Source organism: Aethalodelphis obliquidens, unplaced genomic scaffold, assembly GCF_003676395.1.
Source record: "Aethalodelphis obliquidens isolate GAN/ISIS:26980383/991018 unplaced genomic scaffold, ASM367639v1 scaffold24, whole genome shotgun sequence".
NCBI lineage: Eukaryota > Metazoa > Chordata > Mammalia > Artiodactyla > Delphinidae > Aethalodelphis > Aethalodelphis obliquidens.
Genome location: NW_020837968.1, coordinates 1,294,614 through 1,305,517, shown reverse-complemented (window position 1 = coordinate 1,305,517; position 10,904 = coordinate 1,294,614). Strand labels below are relative to the sequence as shown.

The window sequence follows — 10,904 nt, the reverse complement described above, 5'->3', positions numbered from 1 at the left end:
CTCTCCCCCGTGGCACCCTCCTCCCATCCTCCTCTCCCCTGTGGCACTCTCCTCCCATCCTCACCACAGGGGAAGCAGGAGAGGACCATCTGCAGAGGATGAAAGCTCTGCCGATCATGCGGCAACAGCATTGCCGAAGATGAGAGCCAGGGTCTGGGCCTCCCAACATGCATCTCCGGAGGTGGCACTCTCCCCTGAATGGACTGACATGGTCCCAGACTGTAGAGTTCTTTGGGTTTGGCCTCAGTTCTGGTCCTTGCCTCAGGTCCAAGGAGGGCATGTGAAGCCCAGGCTGCTGCCAGCCCCACCCTCTCCAGAAGCCATCCAAAGGCAAATAACGTTAGTTATTTGGTGGGAGGCCTGGTGAAGGGGCGTGAGAACTGCTGAAGCAGAGGATCAAGCAGAGGCTGGTGGATGGGGGTGAACTGCCCCCAACCCAGCCATAGACCCTGGGACAGAACCACACATCAAAGCGACAAGCACCCAAAAGAAGAATCTGGGGGGACCCTCTTATATCCAGGGGGCCTCCTGCCTTCCCACCACAAAAAGAAAAAGTCCTTCAGACATCGGAACTGCTCCTGCGGCTGAGGGCCGTCATCTTTGGCTCTTTCCCTCTGACCTCTGCCACTTGCTCCCAAAGCCTGACTCTCCCCTTGTGGGAGCGAGGGCTGGAGACGAAAGAACAGGGAGGTCCTGCGGTGTAGACCGTTTCTCACTCTGCGAGCACCCATCCTTCCTGGCCCAGGCCTGCTTCTCCCATCACGGCCCCCTGGGCTGTCCAGACGGGAGGCCCTGGGATCAGGAGCAAGGGACCAGCCTCGGAGGCTGCCTGCAGGCCTCCCTCTCCGGGTCTCACAGCGGGGTGTGTGCACCTTTTCTGACGGCTCCTGGCGAGGCCGGCTCTGGGTGAAGCCCAGTCCTGGTGGGAGAGGTTCCTTTCTCTGCACGGATGCCCTCGGCTGCCTGGCTTGACCTCCTGCGCGATGAGCCAGGGACCCGAGCGCGCAGCCTGGCCTCCTCGCCTCGCGCGCTGTGTCTTTGGAAGCTCCGGGCAGGCTCTTCTCCTCACGGTCACACTGCTCTCTGGACCCCAAGACTGTCCTCTGGCCTTTCTCGGGTTGGCAGGTGGCCTGAGAAACCGAGTTACCATTCAAGCTCTGCAAACTGATGGAGATGCAGACGGCCCCCACCTGTGGCCGCTGGCGGAGCCGAGGCAAGAGCGGTGCAGTCCGCCCAGCACTGCCGGAGGACACACCCGGCCTCGTGCGAAGAAAGGATGCTCAGGGCACCTGGGTGCTCACCAAGCAGGAGCGCAGCACGACCATCCAGGCACTGGCTCTCCTGAATGTCCACGAGTCAACCTTCCGCCCCCGCGCACCTGGCACCGCCCACGGGTCTCAGGTCCTCCACGCGTTCCGTCGTCCCCACGGCATCTCACCCATGGCAGCTGGGTGGTGGCACCTTTCAGAAGACGGGAAGGCAGGTGGGAGGGGGTGGTGCCTGTGATGACGGTGGCCTCTGCTCTGGGAAGGCGCCTCTGGCCTGCATGTCCGAGCTTGATGCCACCAGGATCTCTGAGCCCAGGGGTAGTGGCTTGGGTCAGGACCCGCGGGCGCCAGGCTGCCATTGGCTACAACCACCGCTTTGGGTAAAGGTCTGTGTTTCATCAGTGCCTGTTGGGATTGAGGGCAGAACGCCTGGGCCTGATTTTTCTCGGCCATCTCTGCTGAGTTCCTGGTTGACCCTCGCCCCTCACCCTGATGGTCGGAGGTCTGATGGGACAGGAGGCGGATGCTGGGCTCATCCTCTGAGCTGCCACCACACGATACTCTTGAGAAGATAAAGCGCCAACCACCCTAGGACCTCAAGTCTGGGTGTAGGGTCACTTGATGTGTCTGCAACAGCACCTCCCACCATGCAGTCTGAGAACCTGAGAACAACCATCCATCCTCACATTCTACCACCGGCAGCGATCCCTGCCTTCAACCTTTTGTTGCAGTGGGGCCAGTTCTTCACTTCCCGTTTTACTACATTTCTCCTGGCTCTCTCTGCCTGACAGCCGTGGCAACTTCCAGAACGGACTGGTCCTCCTGAGGGGTAAGAACCCAGCTGGCACCTGATGGAGGGGTTCCAGGCAAGTGTACCCACAGGCAGCCTGCATATCTGATGAGAGATGGGCATTGGACCTGGAGCAGGTCCATGACTGAGCTCTCCAGTGAGGTGACAAGGGCCCAGGCGGAGTGGCTGGGGGCTTGGTTGAATGAGTGGGGGAGGGGTGGGGGGTTGAAGCCTAGGGGAGGAGGGGCTCCTTCTTCCAGGAGTGGCACAAGTGGGGAAGGTGGGAGGTGGTGAGGTTGGCAGAAAGAAAAAGGAGGGGACTCAGTAGGAAATTAGGTGGCGCGGCGGAGACAATCATAGGTCTGTGAGATTCACCATGAGCATCAACACTCGTGTTGCTGTGTAATATCCCTTGTGTGGATAGTCTGGCATGCGTTTGTCTTTTCTGCTGTCAGTGGCCACTTGGTTGCTTCCAGTTGGTACCACATGCAGAGACTTGCCAGGAACACTCTCTTACACATGTGGGTGCACAGAGATGTGCTTTCAACGTGGTTTGTACATATTCTGTCGTACTGTTTTCTCAGGAGAGGTCGTACCTGTTTACACTCTTACTTGCAGTGGTCTTGAGCTCCCTTTTCTCCATGTCCGCCCCAACCACTGGGGTAGTCAGTCTCTTCCAGGTCAGTCATTCCTCTGGATGTATGGTTCTATCTCACAGTGATTTAAATTTGCCTTTCCCTGGTGACTGATAAAGCTGAGTCCTCTTTGCTAGACCTCTCACCGTTTAATGTAAGGTTCTCACTCAAGTCTTTTATTTTTTCAGTTGGTTGTCTGTCTTTTTCTTAAAAAACAAGACAAAAGCCATTCATATGAAAACTTGTAACTGCGTATCTTAAGGAGAACCTCATCTATTCTAGAACTTTCCCATCCAATAATACAGTGGCCAGTAATCGCATGTGGCTTTTGAAATGACACTAGTCCATATTGGGGTGTGCCGTGAGTGTAAATAGACACTGGAGTTCAGACTTAGTAGGAAAAAAATAATATGCTTTTAGTATATTGGGTTAAATAAAATCTGTTATTAAAATTAACTTCAACTGTTCCTTTTATTAATGTGCCTGCTAGAAATTTAAATATACATATATGGCTTGTGTTTCTATTAGAACGTACTGTTTGACAAAGTTAGGAAGGGCTTCTCTGAGGAACTGACCTGCCCAGATTTATTCTGACTCTTGGGTGTTGTGGTTGCTAGCAGATTACTTCCTGATTGAAGAGGATTGGCAAAAAATACCCTAAAATGTTAAGTAATAAAAATAAGTACTGGGTACAGTGTCTGCAAACACTTTGAATTTAAAAACCTATTGTCACTTCATCACAAATTGTATGGTTTTAAATATATTTTTCAGTGTTCAGCTTGATATTTTCTCATTTCAGAGAAACCCTGTGGTCTTCCAAGTGTGGAAAATGGAAGGATTGCCCAATATTACTATACTTTTGAAAGTTATTACTTTCCAATGAGCATAAACCAAAATCTGTCATTTTCCTGCTTGGCTGGTTATACAACTGAAACTGGGAAACAAGAGACCCAGACCACGTGTACGGCAGCAGGATGGTCCCCAGAACCACGGTGCTTCAGTAAGTCAGTGGCGGGGTCAACATCACGTGATAACACGGAAATAAATGAGCTTGTAAAACTAGCATCCCCTAAAATATGGCAGGTGTCTAAACCTTTTGGTAGATAAGAACAAAATTGCTGGCCAACTGTCTTTTTTACAAAATGAAAGCATATACTGTAATTCTGTAAATCACGTCTTTCATTAAAATGTTATCTTCTTTATCTGTTTGTAATATTACCCTGTGAAGAGAATACTGATAGTTATTGAAATTGTTATTATCACATTGCAAGGAAGAGAGGCATCACTGCGTGAACACAACCTGAAGGGGCTAGTGCGCCACAGCTGGCTGGGAGGGATTCTGGGAAAAGGTCTGGAGCTGCCGAAGAGGCAAGAGACCTCCAAGAAGCCTGTGTGTGAGCACAGGTCATAATCCACACCTCCTCTCCTGGGAGCCTGTGCAGCCCGCCACCGCCGGGTCCCAGGATCCAGGGACAACTTCCCCGGGAGAACGCACGGCACGCCTCAGGCTGCTGCAACGTCACGCTGGCCTCTGCCACCGCAGGCTCGCCCCACACTCCGTGCCCCTCCCACCCCCCGGCCTGAGTGAGCCAGAGCCCCCGAATCAGTGGCTTCTTTAACGCCATCCTGTCTGAGTGAACAAAAGATGCCCTCAGGCGACCTACATGCAGAGGCGGGGCCAAATCCAAAGCTGAACCCCAGGAGCTGTGTGAACAAATAAGAGAAAGGGAAATCTCTCCTAGCAGCCTCAGGAGCAGTGGATTAAATCTCCACAATCAACTTGATGTACTCTGCATCTGTGGAATACCTGAATATACAACGAATCATCCCAAATTGAGGAGGTGGACTTTGGGAGCAATGATATGTATATATATTTTTTCCCTTTTTTCTCTTTTTCTGACTGGGTATGTTATGCTTCTGTGTGAGATGTTCTCTGTATAGTTTTGCTTTTACCATTTGTCCTAGGGTTCTGTCTGTCCTTTTTTTGTTTGTTTGTTTGTTTTTTAGTATAGTTTTTAGCGCTTGTTACCAATGGTGGATTTGTTTTTTGCATTGGTTGCTCTCTTCTTTCTTTTCTTTATTACTTTTAAGTAACTTTTTTAAATAATTATTTTTTATTTTAATAACTATTTATTTTATTTTATCTTTTCTCTCTCTCTCTCTTTCTTTCTTTCTTTTCTCCCTTTTATTCTGAGCTGTGTGGATGACAGGCTCTTGGTGCTCCAGCCAGGCATCAGGGCTGTGCCTCTGAGGTGGGAGAGCCAAGTTATGGACATTGGACCACCAGAGACCTCCTGGCCTCACATAATATCAATCGGTGAGAGCTCTCCCAGAGATCTCCATCTCAATGCTAAGACCCAGCTCCACTCAACGACCAGCAACCTACAGTGCGGGATACCCTATGCCAAACAGCTAGCAAGACAGGAACAGAACCCCACCCATTAGGAGAGAGGCTGCCTAAAAGCATAATAAGATCACAGACACCCCAAACCACACCACCAGACGTGGACCTGCCCACCAGAAAGACAAGATCAAGCCTCACCCACTAGTACACAGGCACTAGTCCCCTCCACCAGGAAGGCTACACAACGCACTGAACCAACCTTACCCACTGGGGACAGACACGAAAAACAACAGGAACTATGAACCAGCAGCCTGCAAAAAGGAGACCCTTTCTCTGAGAGGACAGAGAAACACACAGCAGATGAAGGAGCAAGGTAAAAACCCAGCAGACCTAAAAAATTAAGAGGAAATAGGCTGTCTACCTGAAAGAGAATTCAGAATAATGATAGTAAAGATGAACAAAAATCTGGGAAATAGAATGGAGAAAATACAAGAAACGTTTAACAAGGACATAGAAGAACTAAAGAGCAAACAAACAATGAGGAATAACACAGTAAATGAAATTAAAAATTCTCTAGAAGGAATCAATAGCAGAATAACTGAGGCAGAGGAACGGATAAGTGACCTGGAAGATAAAATAGCGGAACTAACTACTGCAGGGCAGAATAAAGAAAAAAGAATAAAAAGAACTGAGGACAGTCTCAGACACCTCTGGGACAACATTAAAGGCACCAACATTCTAATTATAGGGATCCCAAAAGAAGAAGAGAAAAGGAAAGGGACTGAGAAAATATTTGAAGAGGTTATAGTTGAAAACTTCCTTAATATGGGAAAGGAAATAGTTAATCAAATCCAGGAAGCACAGAGAGTCCCATACAGGATAAATCCAAGGAGAACCATGGCAAGACACATATTAATCAAACTGTCAAAAATTAAATACAAAGAAAAAATATTCAAAGCAGCAAGGGAAAAACAACAAATAACATAAAAGGGAATCCCCATAAGGTTAACAGCTGATCGTTCAGCAAAAACTCTGTAAGCCAGAAGGGAGTGGCAGGATATATTTAAAGCGATGAAAGGGAAAAACCTACAACCAAGATTACTCTACCCAGCAAGGTTCTCATTAGAATTGACGGATAAATTAAAACATTTACAGACAAGCAAAAGCTAAGAGAATTCAGCACGACCAAAACAGCTTTACAACAAATGCTAAAGGAACTTCTCTAGGCAGGAAACACAAGAGAAGGAAAAGACCTACAATAACAAACCCCAAACAGTTAAGAAAATGGTAGTAGGAATATACATATCGATAATTACCTTAAATGTAAATGGATTAAATGCTCCAAACAAAACATAGAGACTGGATGAATGGATACAAAAACAAGACCCATATATATGCTGTCTACAAGATGCCCACTTCTGACCTAGGGATACATACAGACTGAAAGTGAGGGGATGGAAGAAGATATTCCATGCAAATGGAAATCAAAAGAAAGCTGCAGTAGCAATTCTCATATCACAAAATATAGACTTTAAAACAAAGACTATTACAAGAGAAAAGGAAGGACACTACATAATGATCAAGGAATCAATCAAAGAAGAAGATATAACAATTGTAAATATTTACGCACCCAACATAGGAGCACCTCAATATATAAGGCAAATACTAACAGCCATAAAAAGGGAAATTGACAGTAACACAATCATAGTAGGGGACTTTAACACCCCACTTTCACCAATGGACAGGTCATCCAAAATTAAAATAAATAAGGAAACACAAGCTTTAAATGATACATTAAATAAGATGGACTTAATTGACATTTGTAGGACATTCCATCCAAAAACAACAGAATACACTTTCTTCTCAAGTGCTCATGGAACGTTCTCCAGGATAAATCTTATCTTGGGTCACAAATCAAGCCTTGGCAAATTTAAGAAAATTGAAGTCGTATCTTTTCCGACCACGGTGTTATGAGATTAGATATCAATTACAGGAAAAAATCTGTAAAAAATACAAACACATGGAGGCTAAACAATACACTATTTAATAACCAAGAGATCACTGAAAATATCAAAGAGGAAATCAAAAATACCTAGAAACAAATGACAATGAAAACACAACGGCCCAAAACCTGTGGGATGCAGCAAAAGCAGTTCTAAGAGGGAAGTTTATAGCAATACAATCCTGCCTTAAGAAACAAGAAACATCTGAAATGTAAAGCCTACCCTGACACCTAAAACAATTAGAGAAAGAAGAACAAAAAAAACCCAAAGTTAGCAGAAGGAAAGAAATCATAAAGATCAAATCAGAAATAAATGAAAAAGAAATGAAGGAAACAATAGCAAAGGTCAATAAATTTAAAAGCTGGTTCTTTAAGAAGATAAACGAAATTGATAAACCATTAGGTAGACTCATCAAGAGAAAAAGGGAGAAGACTCAAATCAATAGAATTAGAAATGAAAAAGGAGAAGTAACAACTGACACTGCAGAAATACAAAGGATCTTGAGAGATTACTACAAGCAACTATATGCCAATAAAATGGACAACCTGGAATAAATAGACAAATTCTTAGAAATGCACAACCTTCCGAGACTGAACCAGGAAGAAATAGAAACTATAAACAGACCAATCACAAGGAAAGAATTTGAAACTATGATTAAAAATCTTCCAACAAACAAAAGCCCAGGACCAGATGGCTTCACAGGAGAATTCTATCAAACATTTAGAGAAGAGCTAATACCTACCCTTCTCAAACTCTTCCAAAATATAGCAGAGGGTGGAAAACTCCCAAGCTCATTCTACGAGGCCACCATCACCCTGATACCAAAACCAGACAAGGATGTCACAAAGAAAACTACAGGCCAGTATCACTGATGAACATAGATGCAAAAATCCTCAATAAAATACCAACAAACAGAATCCAGCAGCACATTAAAAGGGTCATACACCATGATCAAGGGGGGTTTATCCCAGGAATGCAAGGATTCTCCAATATACGCAAGTCAATCAACGTGATACACCATATTAACAAATTGAATGAGAAAAAACATATGATCATCTCCATAGACGCAGAGAAAGCTTTTGACAAAATTCAACACACATTTATGATAAAAACCCTGCAGAAAGTAGGAATAGAGGGAACTTACCTCAACATAATAAAGGCCATATATGACAAACCCACAGCCAACATCGTCCTTAATGGTGAAAAACTGAAGCCATTTCCACTAAGATCAGGAATAAGACAAGGTTGCCCACCCTCACCACTATTATTCAACATACTTTTGTAGGTTTTAGCCACAGCAATCAGAGAAGAAAAAGAAATAAACGGAATCCAAATCAGAAAAGAAGAAGTAAAGCTGTCACTGTTTGCAGATGACATGATAGTATACATAGAGAATCCTAAAGATGCTACCAGAAAACTACTAGAGCTAATCAATCAATTTGGTAAAGTAGCAGGATAGAAAATGAATGCACAGAACTCTCTTGCATTCCTATACACTAAAGATGAAAAACCTGAAAGTGAAATTAAGAAAACACTCCCATTACCACTGCAACAAAAAGAAAGAAATATCTAGGAATAAACCTACCTAAGGAGACAAAAGACCTGTATGCAGAAAATTATATGACACTGATGAAAGAAATTAATGATGATACAAATAGATGGAGAGATATACCATGTTCTTGGATTGGATGAATCAACATTGTGAAAATGACTATACTACTCAAAGCAATCTACAGATTCAGTGCAATCCCTATCAAACTACCACTGGCATTTTTCACAGAACTAGAATAAAATAATTCCACAATTTGTATGGAAACACAAAAGACCCTGAATAGCCAAAGCAGTCTTGAGAAAGAAAAACAGCTGGAGCAGTCAGGCTCCCTGACTTCAGACTATACTAGAAAACTACAGTAATCAAGACAGTATGGTACTGGCACAAAAACAGAAATATAGATCAATGGAACAGGATGGAAAGCCCAGAGATAAACCCACGCACATATGGTCACCTTATCTTTGATAAAGGAGGCAAGAATATACAGTGGAGAAAAGACAGCCTCTTCAGTAAGTGGTGCTGGGAAAACTGGACAGCTACATGTAAAAGAATGAAATTACTACAGTCCCTAACACCATACACAAAAATAAACTCAAAATGGATTAAAGACCTAAATGTAAGGCCAGACACTATTAAACTCTTAGAGGAAAATATAGGCAGGACACTCTATGACATAAATCACAGGAAGATTTTCCATTAATGACAATTAGTTAGAGGAAGATCCCTGGATATATTTTCTAACGTAGGTGAGGTAGGGGTGGGATGACTGTGAGAACAGAAGTTAGTACATCCAAGAATTTTATTGTCAAATTGAATCAACTTTTAAAGAAATTTGATGCAGAGCAAGCAGGATAGTTCCAAAATTAAATTAAATCAAGGAATTGTGGAGTGAACATTTTTCTTTCTCCTTAAAATTCCAAGAATAATATTAAACTTTTGCATTGTTAGTTTTACAGCTTAGTAAAGAACAAGCTTAATTTCATCAATTTAGAACAGAAATATTTTTTCCCCACAGAAAAATGCCCTAAGCCTGACCTGAGGAACGGTTACGTCTTTGACACAAAATTATTTTACAAAATTCAAGAGAACATGCGTTATCGTTGTGCATCAGGGTACAAAACCACAACAGGGCAGGATGAAGGAGTGGTTCAATGCCTCCCTGTTGGATGGTCTTCTCAGCCAACCTGTAGGAAGGAACATGGTATGTGTTTAAGAATTATCTCCTAAATCTGAAGGTAAGAGCTTGTGAGTTCAATGCTTTCTTATATGGGTAGGCATTCTTGTTTAAATATAATTGTTATTTTATTATGTCTCTCGATGCAGGAAGTTATTATATTGTTTCCCTCTAATGCTGGGTGTTTCCTTAATCCAAGGATTCCCAACCTCTACCACACACCTACTCCAGCAGTTCCTATTTTTTACTAGTAAACAAAGAATTGGAGTGGAATAAAAGGAAAGACCCTTAATGAAACTTTCTGTCACAACATACATAAATTAGTATTTCCTTCATTAGAGAAGAGTTTGAAATAATGCACATTATTTTATACCTCAAACCAATATCAGATAAACTTAAAAATAACCCAAACAGGGACTTCCCTGGTGGCGCAGTGGTTGCGAATCCACCTGCCAATGCAGGGGACATGGGTTCGAGCCCTGGTCCGGGAAGATTCCACATGCTGCGGAGCAACTAAGCCTGTGCGCCACAGCTACTGAGCCTGCGCTCTAGAGCCTGCAAGCCACAACTACTGAGCCCGCATGCCACAGCTACTGAAGCCCACGCTCCTAGAGCCTATGCTCTGCAGCAAGACAAGTCACCACAATGAGAAGCCTGTGCACAGCAATGAAGAGTAGCCCCAGCTCACCACAACTAGAGAAAGCCCACGTGCAGCAGCAAAGACCCAACGCAGCCAAAAATAAATAAATAATAAATTTATTTTAAAAATAACCCACTTATTTGTATATATATATATGTATATATATAGTTAGTGTGGTGTTATCTATTTAAATTATACAAATCCACAGATGGGACATCATCAAAAAATCGCTACTGCACAAGTTTTCTATTGAATTGTGACCTTTGGCCAACTACACTAGCGTAGAATTTTAAAGACTGAAGACAGGTAGAGTTAGGATTCAGGGTGCATGAAGAAAGGGAATCCAGAGACAAAGGCAAACTTTGATTATTTTTCAATTTTGCCAAGAGCTGATTCTGTCATATATTGTTAAAATTCATAGAAAATACTTTTTGAGATTTCCTTTTAATATTCTAGGTTTAGGGATGGAGTTCATAAAACAAATGACTTTAATTTCTT

General features: G+C 43.7%; 2 protein-coding genes across 5 annotated transcripts in view; both read left to right on the top strand.

Annotated features, from left to right (window-relative positions):
* The window catches only part of LOC113628488 (coagulation factor XIII B chain-like), a 38,553-nt gene that overhangs the window by 5,620 nt on the left and 22,029 nt on the right, over positions 1–10,904 (top strand). For 2 of the 4 annotated variants that reach the window (XM_027122149.1, XM_027122151.1), the window contains exons 1-3: positions 974–2,097; positions 3,493–3,693; positions 9,608–9,793. In XM_027122149.1, the coding sequence (XP_026977950.1) occupies positions 3,573–3,693; positions 9,608–9,793 (307 nt within the window). In that variant the 5' untranslated portion in view covers positions 974–2,097; positions 3,493–3,572. Of the gene's footprint in view, positions 1–973; positions 2,098–2,315; positions 2,848–3,492; positions 3,694–9,607; positions 9,794–10,904 lie in introns of those variants that run through there. The other 2 variants (XM_027122150.1, XM_027122152.1) reach the window with 2 other exon arrangements.
* LOC113628490 (uncharacterized) lies at positions 114–1,668 on the top strand. The gene is made up of 2 exons (XM_027122153.1): positions 114–329; positions 1,117–1,668. The coding sequence occupies exons 1-2, from the start codon at positions 140–142 to the stop codon at positions 1,650–1,652; spliced, it is 726 nt and encodes a 241-aa protein (XP_026977954.1). The 5' UTR covers positions 114–139; the 3' UTR covers positions 1,653–1,668.

Excerpts from the sequence above, each read along its gene's own strand:
- LOC113628490 (XM_027122153.1), top strand. The coding sequence starts at position 140 with ATGAGAGCCAGGGTCTGGGCCTCCCAACATGCATCTCCGGAGGTGGCA. Across the intron at positions 330-1,116 it reads CTCTCCAGAAGCCATCCAAA|GGTTGGCAGGTGGCCTGAGA; the intron begins GGCAAATAACGT and ends TGGCCTTTCTCG.